Below are 19,204 nucleotides of genomic sequence, written 5' to 3'. Positions count from 1 at the left end.
CCCGTCTTTTGTCACAGCATTCAATCTGTGACTTTGTGCTCGCAGACTGGAGCTGGCGGTCTCTTCCCATTGGAGAAAACTGATCGTGTTTTCAGGGAGAGTTGGTGGGAGGCAAGACAGTGATGGAGCATGCAGTCAGGCGAAGGTTTACACACACGTGGGAGACCCGGAGAAAGACGAGCTGGGATGTGTTGGGACTTGAGGAGTGGGAGCAGGAGTCACAGGGAGAGAAAGGAAGTGCGGGGTTGGGAAATAGAGTAGAGCTCCCCACCGGCAGCTGCTCAACATCCCACTATTTGAGCTTATGAGCCAGCCTATAGGTTTAACATGTACCAAATGTTCCAACGCAGTTACTGACTGCAGGCTGCACTACACACCCAACGGGCTAGAGATCATATCCACGGCTCTGTGCCTGTCAGTTCTGTTCCAGTCTTTTGTGTGGAGGATCACTGCTGTGATAGTGGGATGGCTTTCACATGGGTCCCCTGGTGTCGCACCCAGCTGCGTTTGTTTTTGTCACCAACAAGCTGGGACAGTGAAAACAGCACCCCCGGCTAAATAAACGTACTTCTCAGAGTATCAGTTAGAACTACCACTCGATTCCTCTATCTGCATTTCAGTTGGAGGACACACTGCCTCAGTTCAAATTCAGCAAGATGCTTAGTGTTCTCTAAAGCTGCAGCAGCTTTTAGAGAACAGGATGTGCCGATCATTAGAGTATGATATGCATTTTGGTAGCTTCTGTTACTTGGCATTCCTCAAAACCAGCCGCTGCAAACATTTCTCGAAATTACGTCGGAGCAGACCACGAGATTTTCTGAGCGATGACTGACAAAGTCCAATTGTCCTGTATTGCAAAGGATGGCATGTGGAGGGTGTGTTTGCTTAATCTTGATTCTGTTCGACGAACTGGGAAAGTGGGGTACTTCCTGAATAACAGTTACTGTAAAATGACAGTTCCTGGGTCTTTTGGTGGATAAACCATGATTTCCACCTGTTTGTCAGGCCAGGCTTAAGTTGACCTGTGCCCGGTATCAGCACCAGGAAAAAGTTTTCATTTTTTAACAATGGTTACTGCTTTGTAAATTTTTACTTTTCCTCGTCTTTAAATTATGCTGTTGCTGTGTTAAGAATGAAGCAAAAATAATAATAAAATAAAGTGAATTGACTTTTTTCTTTTTGTTTTATTTAACTTGCTCCAGGCCATTGGACCAATGCAATATGTTGAGCCCTGAAAGTTACAAGCTTTAAGTAAATGTAAACTACTGTTAGCTGTTAGCTGTCTCAATAACCTAAAAAGGACGCTCAAATGGCAATGATATGTTTTCCTCTCATCCATTTTTTTTAATCCCTGTCGTCAGACTTTGTGGAGTTTGGAGTCTGTTTGTCTAGCTTTAGACTAAAATAAACGAACTAAAACTAGTTGGCAACCACCAATGCATCTCTCTTATGTTTTTTTTAATTTATTTTTCTCAACACCCTAATCAGAAAAAATCAGTACTGTGATATGCAGTCGAAGCCTTTTTGCTTTGTTAAAATATAATATATATATATATATATATATATATATATATATATATATATATATATATATATATATATATATATATATATATATATATATATGGTGTCTTCTGTGGGGAAGCAGTGCTCGAAGAAACATTTAGAGAGCTTTTTAACGATAACCCATGTACCTTTGTGCAACAGTGATGGTGAAGCCAACATTCTGTCATCTGTGTCAGTGATTGCTCATTTTGCATGTCAGTGAAACTCATCACACAACACTGTGCAGTCAGTGATATAATTATGTTTATGCTGCCAAGCGGTGGCACAATTATAGAAATGATTAAAGGTTTGTCCAGGAAGTACTTTTAGGTCCTGTTAGACAGCAGTTCTGAGCAGAGAACAGAATGAATAGTTGCACAGCAGGAAAAGATGTCAGCACCTCTGTTGTGTGTTAAAAGTAAGTGATCACAGAGACTAAAGCCTAAGTTAAGCTGGATTTACAGCTGCAGACGGCTACCACGTGGGTTTTATTCTGTAGGTGAGAGCTGGATTCCCTGTGTTGTCACCAGTCCAAAGATAAACTGAAGTTCCTATCCTCATGTAGTATCTGGACAACCACTGCAGTCTAAGGGGGTAGTGACAAGTACTCCATGGGAGGCATGCTTCGTGACCATAGCTGTGCCTTAAACCCTCAATGCACTGCTACAAATGCAATGTTTACACTTTCCACATCCGTGTTGTTGCATGACAAGAATTTTGCGATCTCCTTGTGTACATGTCTGTATGTGCAAACAAATCAACGCTGGTCACGTGAATGAATAGAACCACATTAGGAGTGTCTAACTGTATGAAGATCTGAGCTCTTGACCCCAGATTTGACCTGTATCACACCTACCCATGCTAAATATCCTTTATACTGGGTTCAGCCCACCAAAACTCAACTAAGTGGCATGCCAAGGCAAGTTGAACGAGGCACGTATGGATTTATGGTAGGCATGCAGTGACATGGAGGAGAATTGGAATAACACACTAGCAGTTGGATGCATTTACTTTCCAGAAAAATCTTTTTAGGTTGGGTTCTTTTGAGGAGGTGGGAGAGTGAGTGCTTGTATGCGAGACGCTTGTTAATGAATAACGTGTAAAGCACAGAGACCGTGTGACACAGAGTTTATGCTTGTCATTGCTGCGCTTGAGCCAGCATTTATGATGTCACTTTTGGCCCGGAGTGTGGCGAACCAGAGATGGTCTTGATCTGCTCTTCAGCCAATCGATTGGTTGCAGGACGGAGGGGTGTAAGAGCCACACCTTTTCTCTGGGTGAACTAAATCTGCTACAGTTCACGCTCCATGCCTTTTTAGTCAACATGAAAATAGTATTACACGTAGAAAGCTAATAGTTGCAGCATATTAAATCATTTAAATTTTTTGTACTGAAATCATAGTGGCAGACTCCGAGCCAACTAGAATGAACCAAATTCTTCTGATGATGAAATTCTGAGGAATGCAGCTAGTGGTGTCGTTGATAATAAGTTTAATGTTGTTCCACAACTTGTTGGTTGCACCCAATATACACAAGTAGGGATGGGTATCGTTTAGGTTTTATCCGATACCGGTGCCAAACCGGTACTTTTGAAACGGTGCCGGTGCTTAAACGGTGCTCAAACCGGTGCTTAAAGAATGGAGAACACAAAATTGGGCCAAAAACTCATGTTCAGCTGTTTTGTTTTGTTTTTTGGTAAAAAGATAACAATGTTAGCCTTTTCTGCAGCTATGGGGCATATATGGTATCATTCTTGGCTGGAAGCAGTGCTTAAACACTGGAAAAAACACAAACTTTGTCCAAAAACCTCTCATGTTTAATTGTTTTCCACTTTTTCTTTGGTCATTTTAGCCTTTTTGTCCAGGGTGAAGGGAGTATCTGCCATCAAACAAGAAGACAGCCGCATGTAGCTATGATGATGTTTGCTAGTTCACCTTACATGCATTAATGTAATAACGTGGTTAGCCTACTCAACGTAAATTACACACGAACAACATGAAGCTACTCACACAGAGAAGAACGGCTGCTGCTGCCATCATCATCCGTCATCATTTCTGCTACACCGGCAGGGCTAGGGGCCAGGACTCTCCTCTTCGGGTTTTTAGGGGATGTTGCAAACTCCGGGTCCGATAACAGGCACCACACCCGCAGTAGATGTGCACAGTGTGAGGTCTCGCAGCAAGCTATCAAATACGGCGCATTTCTCGGCTTTTAAAAAAAACGCTATGCGTCGCCAGGTGTTTCATCAGATTGTAGCTGATGCGAATTCCCAACCCTTATCCTTAGTTGGGCTTTACATACACGATACACAAATAATTTTTTTCAGTATTCAAATGCATAAAACGACAGGTGATAAAGCTGGCTTCACATCCAGCTTCATCTCAGTTTAGTTGTTGCTACTAGCAGACAAAAAACTGCGATCACATTTGGTGTTTATATGGAAGTTCTGTCCATCTTTTTCATTGAGGTACTTTTCAGTCAAACACGCCATCAGTCAGTTTGTCATATGAATCTCATCTACTGTGGTCACATGGGTTTAAAGAGGCACTGAAGCATGTCATCATATTGAGCTGATTACATTAAAAGACACGCAAAGTGGTTTTGTGTATAAAATGCAATGCATGAAGAGAGGCAACATCCAAAAAAACCCAAAAAACCTTCTCCCTCTCCTTCCCATCGCCTTTATTTCCCACTCTTTTCCAGTTTTAATGATTACCTTAATTGCTGTTTTGTTTTTTTCTTCCTCTTTCTTTTTACAGGCCAAACCTATTTATGGTGGATGGCTGTGCTTGGCTCCTGAAGGAACTGACTTTGACAATCCTATGCAGAGATCTCGGGTAAGGGCATTTGTTGTAGTCCTGCATGTTGCTCTATAAAATGTTCGTACAATGTACTGTATGGACATTAATGCTTGCATATCTACTTCCAGTTACCAGAAATGCCCTGAAAGAGGAGTACTGAGTATGATGCCTCTAAGTCGATACAATTGAGGCTAGCCACTAATACCTAATTTCTTCTCACAGAAATGGCAACGGAGATTTTTTGTGCTGTACGAACATGGCTGTCTGCGCTTTGCCCTGGACGAATCGGTGAGTAAAGGATGTTTTTTTTCTGCATTCCGTTCTGTATGGGCGTGGAAGCCAGGCTGTGAAGGTGAAAATCAAAATTGTTTTAGATCTTAAAGTTCAGGGCATAGCAGGTGTCCATGTCTGCGTGTTGTAGTTGTACAGTTTAGGGGTAGTGCAATTTCTTGGTATGTGTGATTCCTACTTCAAAAGACACTGAAAAAGTCAGCTTGCTGTGACTGAGGCTTTGCTGCTGAATCAGTTTTCACTGAGTTTCACTCGACCCATCAGGGCTTTCACTAACACTGTCACTCTCTTTCTTTAGAGGAGCATTTCCTACAATAACTGTTGATCTTACTTGATTATACTCTTGTGTGATGTCTATACAGATGTTTTGGAAACTGCTCATTAAGGCTTTGCAATATGGTTAAAAACAACCCTCCTATATCAGTATACTTAAGAGACATGTGACATTTAACCTGATTATATGTCAGGACATAAAAAAGTTTATAAAGACCGACGTGAGCTATGTAGAAAGTGGTGCAGATGTGAAGGTGATGTGCTAGCTAGAAGATGACTTTGTTGGCATTTGTGGATGACACTGTCTCTGCTGCAACTGTGTGGGAAGCTGCGGCTGGCAACAGTGATTATGTTACTGAAATCAACCATAAACTGTCTAGACAGACCCGAGATTCAGTATAACAGTTATTCAGATGTTGTGCACAGTGTTTGATGCCACAGAAAATGAAAAACTGTGCTTCTCCTCTACTAAGCTACAAGACTGGCTAAAATAAAGGCACTTGAGCCAAATTTGGTATTGTGTTTGTCAGTTTACCTGGGTATTTGGCTGCACAGCGTAAAAGATTTTGGGGTATGCAACCTGACCGGGATAACAGTAAGGTGAAAAGTTGGCTTGAACAGGATGGAGAGTAAGAGTGGAGCTCACGTTGATGAGGAAACAGGTGGGGGGAAAGCAGCATAAAAGCACAGATGGTGGCTGTAGGGGAACGTTTTTAAAACTGTTTCCCCTCACCAAGCTAAAAAAAACAACTTTGTTTTTTACTTAGAAACTTGGAGGAATTATATATTATAATTGCACCACGAAGCAAAAAGCAACAGCAGTGCATACAACAAACATAAGCTACCCACAGACCAGCTGATTTTAACACAGCTGCAAAGGCAACTTGTTATTGGTTAGCAGTTGAGAAATGTTAAAGCGTGAAACATTTAAATGCAAGCAGAAAGAGTTCTAATCATTTACAGGAACAATGGAAAACTCTAAAAGATTCTTAAATCAATCAGTCAATATTTGTATGGATGGTTTTTCACTTCATCCAATAAATTGTGCTCAGTTTAGACCCCATGCTTGCTTGTGTGTGTATAATGACTCTGATGCATGTTGTGGATAAAGCATGCAGTTAGTAAGCACTTCATATGGTTTGTTGCTGCGTAGTCAAAAGTAATGCAGCTACTAAAATCATGTGATGTGGCTTAATGATTTCTGACTCCCACATTTCCAATTTTAGACGTTCTCCTAGGAAGTTTGCTTGCTTCGCTTGCTTCTGCTGTGCAGCAGAAACATTTAGTGTTTTATTGTTTGTAGCGTGTTCTCAGTTCTGTCTGGGAATGTGGTCTTGATACTGAAGGTTGATTAAAAACACTTAGCAGTGCTGAAAATCTCAAACCGCATTAGAAACTTTCCTCACTAGTTCACAGAGGAGCGAATAGAACTGAATCATTTCATTGAAATAAGTAAAGGTGCATGTTTAATGTTGTGGAGACTTTGAGTTAAACATTTACTCTCTATAGCTTTTTTCCAAGCTATAGAGAGTAAAAGGCTGGGAAGTGTCTCCTGCCCGCTCTGAGCCTGCGCCTTGTGCTAGTGTAGCGCCAGGGGAATGCGACACGGGTGACCAAACCCATACCAGCCGATCAGGCTGGAGATTAGGCTGCTTGTGAGTAAACACTGGGGGCCGCACACTACCAACCAGCCTGCCGGAAACACAGAGAGTGACTTTCTCATGTATCCTGTAGAAATCATAGGTCACACGAGTGTTTACCTTTGCCTTTCATCTTTCTTTTTGTGAGTGAGCAGGACAGTGAGGGGGAGGGAGATGAGCTGACTTTACATCAGCACATGGTGAATCTCTTTTCTGTTGCCAGTGATGACAATGGGAGGAAATGTGGTGCTTGTGAGCGTGCGTGTGCACGTTTCCACTGTGTAATGTGTTTCCAGCGACACCCAGGCTGGTGTGCAGTTGTTTTCCTCTCATTGTAACAGGGATTCCAAAACTGTCTGCCTCATTGTCTTTTGGTCTTTTCATCTGCTCCACAAGGCAGGAAAAGTGGGTCAGGGAAGTGGCCGCTTTGTGCTCTAGACCCCTGAAGATAGGAACTCTCCAAGCCCTCGGAGCTTATGACAACCGTTACTGTTTTCAAACTCATCAGGCTCATGGTTGTTTACAGAGTAGCTCAAGCCACCAATGGAGGGTTAAAATGATGTGATTGAGGTTGACATTTATTCCTGTTTCTCTGACTTTCTCTGGCCTTGTTGTATCAGAGATTTAGATGAGCCACTCCTACTCGCTCTTTGTCTTTAACTGTTTTGATGGCATTCTCTACACTTTTATTGTCGCATGAAGGGAAAACGACACATTTGGAACCTTATTTTATAGCTTTGCTATCAAGATGCTTCAGAAGGGTTCAGTGTTTGTTTCTTTTTACTGACTAAGACTAAAACAATAGTTTTGATTATAATTATGGTTCACACTCATTCAGTCAGGTGGAGATGCTGTGTAAGGTTTTACATTTTGTAAAACTATTGACCAATATTTTGCACTGTGTAGTCACAGGGTACTATATGGCATTCTCGACTATAAATAATACTTTCTAAACTGTAGACCACTTGTTGCATTTGAGCAGCAGAATGCAGAATGCTAACCCTTCCTCTTCTTTATTCTTCCTTGTTGCTGCTTCTCTGCTAAACAGACAAGACAGATTTTTGACACACACACTTGCAAAGCCAAGCCAAATGTATTTATAAAGCACTTCAAACAGCAGCCACTAGCCAAAGTGCTGAACATGTGCGTAAAGACTATAGAATACAGCGCTGTCTCTCTCCGTCACTGTAGAGCTCAGCAGTATGACTAGAAAAAAATCCTTGGAATTGCCACAGTTCCTCCAATGTCTGAAACAAGCTGTTTAGTTGGGAAGGACAAGTAAACATTTGGAGTGACTGGAAACCTGACTAAAATCCTACCACACGCCGGTAAAATTTAAAAAAAAGAACAAAAAACAAGACCACGCAGAGTGAAACTCGCCCCAAAGGGCAAAGGATAGACTAACCTTTCATGTTTTGTTTTTAGTACAATATGATGACATCCTGTTATGCTGTCGTTATGCTGTCATTATGATGTCGTAGAGCGTAAAGTGTGCTCTCCGTGCCCTTTCGTATGATATATTACTCAATATGGTTTCTTGAAATTTTTTCAAGGTGAACTTTGGGCGCTGACAATGAAGGTCAAGGTCAAATACTAAGCCAACCTAGGTATTCATGTCCTCCCAGGCCTAGTATATTATCTCTTAAGGTTCTGCTGATTTTTCACGTTCGGCGTGACCTTGACCCACTGTTCACACTGATAAAATCAGGACTAGCTCTTATTGGTATCTGCCGTCACACAAAATATGAAAATGATATCTAGAAAACTGCGGACACTAGACTGCTAGCAAACAGACAGAATCGATTACACACTCCTTCCCTTCAAGGGCAGAATAATAATAACTAATGTTAATTAATATTTTAGACAAGAATTAGTAACAAAATATATAGTTTTTTTTAATGTTCTGGCTATTTTAATATTCAGAAATCATGCTCTGCTCGACTGTTTAGTTCCTCTTGCTTTACAGACACCCACATATAAGCAAGCTTTGTTCTGATTGGCTTCTCCACACAAACAACAGGTAACACAGGCAGGTTTCTGTGCTCACTGCCAGAACTGCGTGTTGGAGACGGCCACTAAGAGTATCCCCTTTCACTGAAATCTCAGGGATTAAAAGGATTAATTGGACTTAACTCTTTGGCTGCGTTTAATATGAGCGTCTGCCACTGGAACAGTGTATATACTGTACATAAGATAAAGTAAGAGGGAAAATGATGGGTTTCCTTGAATCCCAAGATCGTTTAACTTGGAGCAATGACGTCGTCTGATATTTTTCGCCATCTAGGCAGCGGTCTATCTGAAGCAGTACACCCTTAATGCTGAACTATTTTCTCCATGAAAAGAGGGAAAGATGCTTTTCTGTCTAATGCAGCATTCCTCCTTTAATGCCCTTATTTGGTGAACTGCAGTGTACTTGCAGCTCCGGGACCATACAGAGAAAGAGAAAAGGAGCACTAGCCCCTAAAAAAAAAAAAAAAAGGGAAAAAAACCCACAGAGGAAACGTCAGATATGCCCCAGACCCAGACATTCCTCACACACAGCCTGCCACAGTAAGCACCCTGCTCCGCTGATGCTGGCCCATCATAATGCTTCCCATACTTGAACGTCACTCTTAAACAAGTAAATGAATGGAAAGGGAGACATTTTTCATGAAGATCTAACACAGAGTGGGACCACCCTGAAAGCTTTTAGGTTAAAAGGTCAATGACCATGAGAACACGCTGAAGAAGAGGTCAGGAGGTGACCGCTTTAATCCAGAGCTGCTTCTGTTTTACATCATGTTTTAGAAAGGGAAACTGGGATTTCTGTCACCAGTGCTGCTAGAATAACCCACTCTAGCACATCTCAATCAGTTCATGGTTGTTTTAACATTTAGGCTTCTCTGTGTTAAAGGTTTTGATGATGGGGAACTGTATCGAGGAACAAGCAGCACATAAAACAGCAGTCTCTCTCCAGAGCCTGCTGTGGCGGATTTGCCTTTGGCTCTGCCTGTAAAAAGCCTCCTGGAGGATTTATCATTTATGGAGTGGGTGTACTCCACTCAATTCTACAGCTGGCCCACTTATTTTTTCATGCCGTTTTAACAGTTTTCTGGAAAGTTTACTGTTGGGCTGGGGCTGTAACATAAAATGTTTTTTTTTAAATACAGATTTTACCTAAAAGTCCATTTTCTTAGCATGAAGCATTTTAATTGTCAGTCTCGTGTGGGTTGTATTGTTTGAGTGCCGTTTTCTCTCAGTGTTGTTGTTTCTTGTGTCGTGTCAGCCAGAGATCTCGAGAGGACTGTATGAGAAAGTCGTTTCTTTTAATAATACCCCATAGCCAAGCTAAAATTAGTCACCACATGGAAGACGGACACAATTGGAGGATATGGAATTGGCCTGGTTTTGTAAAAATCAAACCCAGGACAATTCATTTGTTTTTGAATAGTAGCCTTGGCAGATACATCTCCTTTGTTTTGGTGCCAGTAGCCGAGGGCAGTTTCTAAGCAACAAGTTGCCTTTATGCTGTCAGCATCAGCTGGACTGCAGTAGTTCATGCTCCACCTAGCAGCAACAAAATACAGTAAAGCCACCTTCGGGCACAGTGAACAGCGAAATCAATCTTACTTACTGGATCAAACACCAGTAAATATATTACAAGAAATCCAGTTTTAACAAGTTTGCTTTTCCTAAAAGTCCACATGCTGAACACATTAAAAATAGTAAGGCTGCTGAGGACTTTGTTCAATAAAATATTTTACAGTCAGTATTTGCATAGGAAAACAGTAAGGCCACTGTATTTCAGAATTTTCAAGGGATTTTCTAGCAGGCAGGAAAACCTTCAGGAGTCATCGTCTAATTTTGAGCCTCTTAAGGAGGACATGAAGCACTAAACATCTATCCATCCATTCGCTTCTGCTTATCCTTTTCATGGTCGCGGGGGGTGCTGGAGCCTACCCCAGCTGTCAAAGGGCGAGAGGCGGGGTACACCCTGGACAGATCGCCAGTCTGTCGCAGGGCTAACACAAAGGCTAATTTACATCATCATCAACTCTGTCTGTGAAGCTGGATTTAAGAAATAAGTGCTTAATGTTAAAGTTTCAAAAGCATGTTTAGTGCCATCTGCTGTCAGTACTGAACTGATGTTGTCATGTGGTTTAGTTGGTTGCAGCAAATAGACATTAGCTTATGTTAGCTAACCAGTGAAAGAATTGATAACTCAGAGGAAAATAAGGAGACTATAACTAAAAATCAGTTTAAATGGATCACTTTTGTGCTGCCCCAGGCTGCAGCAATGAGTTTTATGTTAAAGCTGAGGATATACTGTCCACTTTCACTGTCTCTTTAGACGTAAGTGGCTCTACGGATTTTGGCTAGCTGCACTCAAACGGGAAAATCCAGCTGTTATCTGTAATGTTCGGGTTTGTAAAGCACTTTATGAATGAGATCTGTATAGAGGAGACCCTGTTTGAGTCACCAGACCGACAAGCTGGAGTTCACACTCCAGCTTTACCTCACCAGGCCGGGTGTAGCGAGTCGTGCAATCAGCCAGCAAAGCAGATCTTCGCATGATGCAATCAGCGCTATTTTATAAAATGTTCTCTTTTTTCCCAACACAACACAAAGTTTCCTGCATAACAGGTTACTACATGCGTATCACACCAACAAATCACTAACTTCTAATATGAAGTACTCCGTCGCACCCATCAAACATTTTTTTCCTGCAGACATGCTGCTGATGATTCCTAGTCATGCTTCGGCAAGAAGCGTAGTTATGTTTGCGGTGTGGTGCACTTACGTATGTAGTAAACAGTTTGGATGTGTTTGGGCAAAGAGAGATGATTTCATTGCATAAAATAGCGCTGATTGAGGCTGGATCCAACAGAGGGTAAAATCCAGGAGTTTTCCATGCTAAACTCCCAAATTTTATAACATTAAAATATAGCAGAAATGCAGGCTGCTAGAGCTGATCAGAGTCTGCTAGGCCTCAGCTACTAGGTTGTGGCCTAGTTACTATTGGGTGTGTGGGTGGAGCATTTTTTTTATGTTTCATTCCTTCATTCAGATCATTAAAATCAGGTGTTTGAATCACTTTAATGGCCACAGGTGTATAGGACGAGTATGAAACTCAGTGACCTGGCAGTATAAAGGCCATAAATGTCAATAATTGCATGCTGAATGAGTAAAAATGTTCAAACTGAGCAACATTACATTTATGTGTTTCGTGTGTTGTGCTGCACCAGAAAGACCGTGTTCTTTTTGGTGCAGACCCATAAGTCTCCACCCATTAAAGGGACAATATTTCTGTTCCTCAGCCTTAAAGCAGAGATAAAACATTCATTCTTAAAACTATCCGTGTACTAGGGCTGAACGATTATGGAAAATAATCTAATTGCGATTTTTTGCCCCAATATTGCGATTGCGATGCGATATGCGATTATTTTTTTAAGGTCTTTGTCTTCTGTATTATTAAACAAAGACAAGCAATACATCATATAGTATGGCCAATACTATATTACATTAATTTTAAACTGTTCTTTCCTGGAAGACAGACCTCTGTTATGATGACATGAGGTGATGCATGAATTGATGACTGACATTTTTATTTAACTTCTTCAATCACAACAGTATATTTGAACATACACAATAGTTTATTTTTAGCTTACAAACATCTGAGCATAAAGTGCTGACAAGGAACCCTGGTGTAAACATTAAAATGAAAGTCAGTACAATGTGCAGATTGCAGAAATATACATAAACAAAATCAGTGGCTTTACCACACTCAGTTTTTCGACATCTGTGAACTACTAGACAGTCATTCAATTAAAAAATAATATTAAATAAATAAAACTAATAAATAAAAAATACACACATCTTACTGATCTCTGCAGTCAGTAACATTACACATAAAGTGCAAACATAATAGCAATTGTATAAACACACACACAAACACGCCTTTAAAGTTTAAAGGCGTGAAATTGGACGGTCTAGCCTTCTGAATCAGAAGGCTAGTTCTGATTAGCGTCACCGCTGTCTCGGTGGAGTTTAATAAACTCGGCCGTCTGCTTCTTGCTATCTAAAATATAACCAGACACTGGTGTAAATTCTCGACTGTCTCATACTTCTGTTTAATAAGTTTTCTGTTTGACGTTTAGTCAGCTGTGTGAAAACCAAGGAGGAACCCACCCGGGGGATTAATAAAGTTTTATTTTATCTAATCTAATAACTTTAATCTCAGCCAAACCGATTTACTCACGAACAAACAAAACACTGAAAAAAGCCCAACAATAACATTTTTAGGTTGTCTAAGTGACTTATATATTACGTTTAACCCGAGCAGCGAAACTCCGCGGTGATCTGAAAATGATGTGCCGGGAGTTGTGCCGTTCTCGGCCGCATCAGTAACCCTCGAGCTCCCGGCTAGCTGTCGAGCTGGTGGGTAGCAGACGCCTCTGAAAACGTCGAAGCACTTTTGCAAATATGGGATATCTTGATAAACCGAGCAGATATTTGATGTTTACACAACTACTTTCTCGCCTGAAAATATGTTAAAAGTTTATTTTGTGACCCAGAAAGATTAGTATGAGTAATTTTAAAACTTAGTAGCGGCCGCCATTGCTGGAAACTGGAGTTTGGCTGGGCCGCGCTATGAATTCTGGGATATGGTAGTAATTTGGACAGCCTTCGGCGCGTCGCTGTGACGTAATCGGTCTACAAATGCGGCCTCAGGAGGATGCGGCCCATGAATTTGGACATGTCCAGAGTATAATCGCAGCCTTTGCGGTTAGAAAATTGCACTTGATCATGTCGCGATATTATCGCAAATGCGATATATCGTTCAGCCCTACCGTGTACCTGCTCTCATTTGCTGTTTGGTTGTTGAAATGGTTTTGTGAGCTTTAATCTGAGAATCTGGCGTTTCTGGGTTTTTCTGTGCAGAGTTTGCATGTTCTTCCCGTGTTTGCGTGGGTTCCCCGGGTACTTCGGCTTCCTCCCACAGTCCAAAGGCATGCAGTTAGTGGTGATAGGTTAATTGGAAACACAAAATTGCCCATAGGTACGAATGTGGGCGTGAATGGTTGTCTCTCTGTGTTAGCCCTGTGACAGACTGGCCTGTCCAGGGTGTACCCTGCCTCTCGCCCTAAGACAGCTGGGATAGGTTTCCTGAGCTTAGTTGTTTGTTTCGTAGAAAAGTTGAGTCAGAAAGTACTGATGCTGAGAAGAGATTACTAGAGTACACTGACTCAGAATTGTTTTCCACTTCTTAAAGCGCTGCTGGGCTTCAGCTTCTCTGATCACAGCAAATATCGTTCGATTTATTAATGTGGCATTAGTCTTGCAACCCTGTGGGCTTGCACATAGTTGTCAGCCATTTGGTCCTTATTTTCACACATGATCATTTTTCTTTCTATTAGAGGAAATTCTTCCACAGCGTCTCAGTTCTGAGGTACGACGCCATGTAATTGCCATATTTGGCAGGCCCTAGGGCTTTACAGATAGATCTTAATAAAGCTGGATCTGTGTTCAGTGGCCTTAAAAGGAGCTGGAAAAAGACCCAGCACCTGTTTTACATCTGTAGCAGGCACAGTGCAGCAAAGGCTGATAACAGAGCGGCAGGATTCTGAGAAGGTCGGAGAGGAAGTTTGGAGGGTTTTCTCGACATTAACGAGACTGTACAGGTTCAAATGGCAGTCGGACCACACAAAACATACAGGGAAGTGACGTCAGAGCTAGGGCAGGGCGATATGACCAAAAATATTTATCACGATATACATTTGAAAATTTGCAATAACAATATAACTGACAATATAATTGACACTAGACAAAATACTTTACAACTCCACAACTTTATTAATGCAAAAAAACCAAAAACCCATCAATGTATTTTCACTTAAACAAGCAGCTGTTTTTTATGTGCATTAAAGTTATATAAAAATTTAACAGTACAAATGCAAATTCCTCGCTGACAGTTTAACCAAAAGGCATTTCCAGTGGAAATTGGCCGACATATCCTCAGCATAACCATGTATAATATCCACAAAACTTAAAAAGAGGTTATACACACACGATACGGTAATATTATGTTGAAGCACAGTACGTATCACTCCGCCAGGCTCCTGCCTACGATAGCCATAATGCTCCGACAATCCATCAAGCGGTGCGGGTTCGTAGCTTAGCAAAAACATTTGACAGAGTTTCGAGCGCCGTGTACATAAAATCGTTTCGAGGTCGGTAAACACAACCAGAATTCATACATAAGGCACACGGGATTATAAGGGGCACTGTCGACTTTCAGAAAAATCAAAGGATTGATTTTAAGTGTGCCGTATTTTCCAAACAACACGGTAATAACGACGGCCCGCTAGCATGCGCTACCAAAAATAGTGCTTTGTTGTGTATCTGATGGACGAAAGCCAAACCAGTTCCACACCACTGAAGCTGCAGCATTTTTACAAACCAATTCTGATTCATCTGTTTCATTCAACGATCCGCTTTCGCCCTTCTCGTTCTGCGTCGCCGCCATGTGTGTATGTAAACAAAGGCACTGCGCATGCGCGTTTTACCCATATTCTATCGCGATATTTCATTTTCTTATCGTTGCCCGACAACACAAACAACACAAACGTTATACTGGTATTACTGTGAACAGTATAATATGGCCCTAGTCAGAGCTTTGACTGTGGTTTGTGCTTTGTGGATCAACCATGACGCTGAAAGCTATCAGTCTCCATGCTACAAACAGCTCTGTTCTTCACTGAGCATGCTGTTACCTTCACTTTTCACTCAGTGTGCTATAACAGAGGACTCAACTCGTTACCATAGTGACGTGGCGATAGCAGCCGAGGGTTCGTACAGTATGACAGAGAGATCTGAAGCATGTTTTCCTTTGGAACGTGATATGAGTATTTAGCTGGGCGAGCACACCACACATTTGTTCTCGCTCTGTTTTTAAAATGAACAGGTTTTAGGTCTCTAACCTAACACTTCCCTCCGCTTAGCTATGTGACGCACAAGCACAAGCAAATATGGAGGCTAATTTGTAGGTCTGTGCTGAGTACCATACATGCATGTTAAACATAATGATTGGCCATGAGGGAGATAGTAGAGATCTTTCACATGTCACATGCAAAAAAAAAAAAAAAAAAGTAAAACAGTTACCCATATCTCCAAAGTGAAAACTGGATTACCTACACAGTGTATAAATATCCAAATATTTGGATACGTCTCTGCTCATTTTTTCATATTGTGTCTTTTCTAGCCAAGCACGCTCCCTCAGGGCACAGTCAACATGAACCTGTGTACAGACGTCATTGATGCAGAGCCCAAGACGGGCCAGAAGAACTCACTGTGCATCATCACACCTGACCAGGAGTACTACATCAGAGGAGAGAATAAGGAGATCATCAATGGGTAATTTGTCCAGATATGATTACTGATGGGTTGTCACAGGGTTGGATGCTGATGTCTGATATTCAGAAATCTTTGGGCATGTGTGTTTGTGCACGCACACACCTGCAGGTGGAGTGAACAGCTGATTGTCTACCCCCGAACCAACAAACAGAACCAGAAGAAGAAACGCAAAGTTGAGCCTGCCACCTCCCAGGTAATCCTCCTCACAACACAAACGTTCAAAGGTCAGGATCATGCGCCACCTTCTTTAGGCCGTCATTTTTGACTTCATTGTGCATTCACATCCAGGAGCCGGGTCCAGCCAAGGTAGCAGTAACTGGGTCTGGTATCCCAGAAGCGGAAAAAGTTCCAGATTCAAGCTCCATCATCTGGCAGGAAGAACTGAACCAGAGGGAGGCTGAAGGGGCAGCAGTCTGGACTGCTGCTGAGCTACCTTCAGGATCACCACTGCCCCCTACAGGTAAGGAGAAATAACACATTATAAATAAGGTCAAAGGTGATATTCAAAAAGGATGTAACCAAGTGAAAAAGACACCACATTTAAGTTTTTCATTAGGCTTTACCCAGCCAGTTGTTTTCTAGATAATGGGTTGTTTATTATTGAAGAAGAAATTAAAGCAATTTAAAATGACATAAAAATACATGTTTCCAAGGTAGAGAGTCTAATCAAATGGGTTTTTGTTTTTTTAAGTCAAATTTATTCAATTAATCTTATTTTAAATAAATATATGGCATCATGACATCTTCTGTTCCTCATCTTTAGGGGACTCTGCATCTGCGGCCCAGGCTTCTGATGCAGGCTCAGTGAACGGTGATGAAGTGGACCGGGGCGGCCTGCCGTTGCACGGCTCCACCCCCCAGCCTCCCAGCGACCTGCTGTCCCCGACCGGCTCCTGCTCCAGCCTGGGAGGCATTCCGCGCTGCCTCTCACCAGCTCCCAGCGACCCCTTCCCCTCCGGCAGCTCCCTGCTCTCCAACGGCTCTCACATCAGCGGCTCAGTCAGCTCTCTCGACTCGGATGCCAGCGGCAGCACGGTGACGAGCACAGACAGCCACCCGGCCACCCAGAGGAGCGGTCACTCCTACAGCCACCACGACACGCCGCGGTCTCGGCGGTTGGAGGCTGAGGCTAGAAAGGCTGAGAAGAGGAGCCGGTTCAGGAGCCCAGACAGGCAGGAGAGAGAGGCCGTCTTCAGCCCCGAGAGGAGGTCAGTGTTCACTGACTTCTAAACTTTCTCTTATGTTATACAAATCATCCAGCAAAACAGCAACAAGTGAAGCATTTGGAAGCTGAGCTGTTTTCATTTTACATTAATGATAATCTGATTTCACAGATATTCGCAAGACGTCTCTCTTTGTATGCAAACAGCTGTTAATGCAATCTGACTGATTTTGTCACAAATTCAGTCAGACTGATCAGTGGAAATGGTGAATTGTGCAGCCTTGTACAGTTATTGTGCCGTCTTTTGGATCCATCTTGTCTCATCTTCCCAATATCTCAGAAAATAAATTACACTACCTCTTCTAGGTTGTAGCTACGGTCGATAGCCACCCTGACTGTCAATAAAGCTCTCTGGGAGTTGATCACGATTAGGTTAAGTCACACAGCGTTGTCATTTGTCCACAGACATTTAAATATAATACACAAACTATGAACTCTAGCTCTGTCTTAGTTGTATTTTTTGTGCTCAGATGGACTTGATTGAAAAAAGTACTACATGTGAGCATGCAGGTAGCATGTTGATAAGCAAAGGTGATAAGATCCTGCTGCGAACTAGCAGTTTAATCAGCATCTGATTAAACCTGATGAACCAGGTCAGTGGAATGCTTTCTTAGAATCTCAGCTCTCTGCGTTATATTGGATAGCATCAGTTTTTTACCCGTGTTTTTATGGGAAAATGTGTTCCTTAACAATCACCCCTGCCTTTCAACTTTTTCCTCCTTTTAAAAAAGCACACAGTGCAGGTTTTGTACTTTCCGTTCAGCAATCTGACTCTCTACGACTGGTTATGTTTGTGAAACGTCTCTCTCGCACACACAGACACCAGTGAGGGCAACACTTCAAACAAACCTAGTAGGTGAGGTTGTTACAGGGGTAGCGGGGTCATCTTTTTCCTCCCAGAGCCAGCTTCCTGTGCCATTCAGATAGCTCCATGCCTGCCAGGCCCAAAGGGAAAAGGAGGTGGAGGAAAGTGGCCCTTGAACATTATTAGTGTCCTGAACCAGTTCATGTTCAAGTGAACACACATCTGTCTGTACAGCAACCAGGGGAGCAGCCTAGGAGCCGCTTTCCAACACTTACCAATGTTAATGTGCCATTATGTAAATGGCACATTAACACAGCAGGCATCTGCATAGCAACAGCAGCCAGCTTTATATTTTTTGACATTGCAGTGTGGGGCCAAGGATGGAAAATAGACACAACAACTCGAAGATGTGGTCCCTGACTGAGAAATGTCATTAAATCCCGTTACGACTGAAATCCCTTTCCTGAAAGTTCATACTTATTCACTGCTGAGTTTGTTAGTTCAGCTCAGGATGAGATGATCGAAGCAAAGCCTCTGGTCAGCAAGATCCATCTAGAAGTAGATGTCGCAACAAGGTAAACTTGTGGAAGGATCATAAAGGGTTTTCTACAGCTGACTGCATGGCCCAGTGTTGGCAGCATGGCACTACTGTGTTAGTTTTCTGCTAGTTTTGAGTCTCCATCATTCACACTGGCTACCTCGTGCAGGTTTATCAAAAGGCACGAGCTTTTGTCCTTGCATGATGGGCTTACATGGTCCAGGCCTGCCTGCCTAACAGATGAACCTTTGTCATTTCGCCCCGTTTCACATTCAGTCATTTGGTTTTAATTTGAATAATATTTTAAAGTTCAAGGAAATTCCCTTTAAAAAGACAGCACGTGCCAAGTGGTGCTTTTCTTTTTCCTAACTGAAATGAAGTAACAGAAGCAACAGCACTTAGCCAGAAAGTGCATGTGCACTCCTGGTCCTTGTCTGTTCCTCATCTGATGTGTATTTCTGACAACTTCATGTGAGCCTGACTGGGGCAAACGGTGGCCTCCACACTGTCCTCATCCTCCTCCCCTCTGCTTTATTCCCTTTTAAGGGCAGCGACTGTAGCAGAAGTGTCCCCAAATAAGGGCAGCATTTAAGCAAAAGAGTAATATAATATTTCCCACTGCTTCTTGCCCTCTTCCTCTCTGTAATGCAGATTTCTGTTATTGAACAAAAGGCCTGTGTGGGAATGTGTCAGAGC

The 19,204-nt window shown here is 42.2% G+C and overlaps 1 protein-coding gene across 3 annotated transcripts in view; it reads left to right on the top strand.

Annotated features, from left to right (window-relative positions):
- The window catches only part of mpripb (myosin phosphatase Rho interacting protein b), a 46,502-nt gene that overhangs the window by 3,436 nt on the left and 23,862 nt on the right, over positions 1-19,204 (top strand). For all 3 annotated transcript variants that reach the window (XM_026177397.2, XM_026177396.2, XM_080305658.1), the window contains exons 2-7: positions 4,305-4,382; positions 4,569-4,634; positions 15,792-15,943; positions 16,052-16,136; positions 16,232-16,403; positions 16,707-17,151. In XM_026177397.2, coding sequence (XP_026033182.2) covers positions 4,305-4,382; positions 4,569-4,634; positions 15,792-15,943; positions 16,052-16,136; positions 16,232-16,403; positions 16,707-17,151 — 998 coding nt within the window. The remainder of the gene's footprint in view (positions 1-4,304; positions 4,383-4,568; positions 4,635-15,791; positions 15,944-16,051; positions 16,137-16,231; positions 16,404-16,706; positions 17,152-19,204) is intronic.

Source organism: Astatotilapia calliptera, chromosome 8 (assembly GCF_964374335.1).
Source record: "Astatotilapia calliptera chromosome 8, fAstCal68.1, whole genome shotgun sequence".
Lineage (NCBI taxonomy): Eukaryota > Metazoa > Chordata > Actinopteri > Cichliformes > Cichlidae > Astatotilapia > Astatotilapia calliptera.
This window is presented reverse-complemented; position numbering and strand designations above follow the sequence as displayed.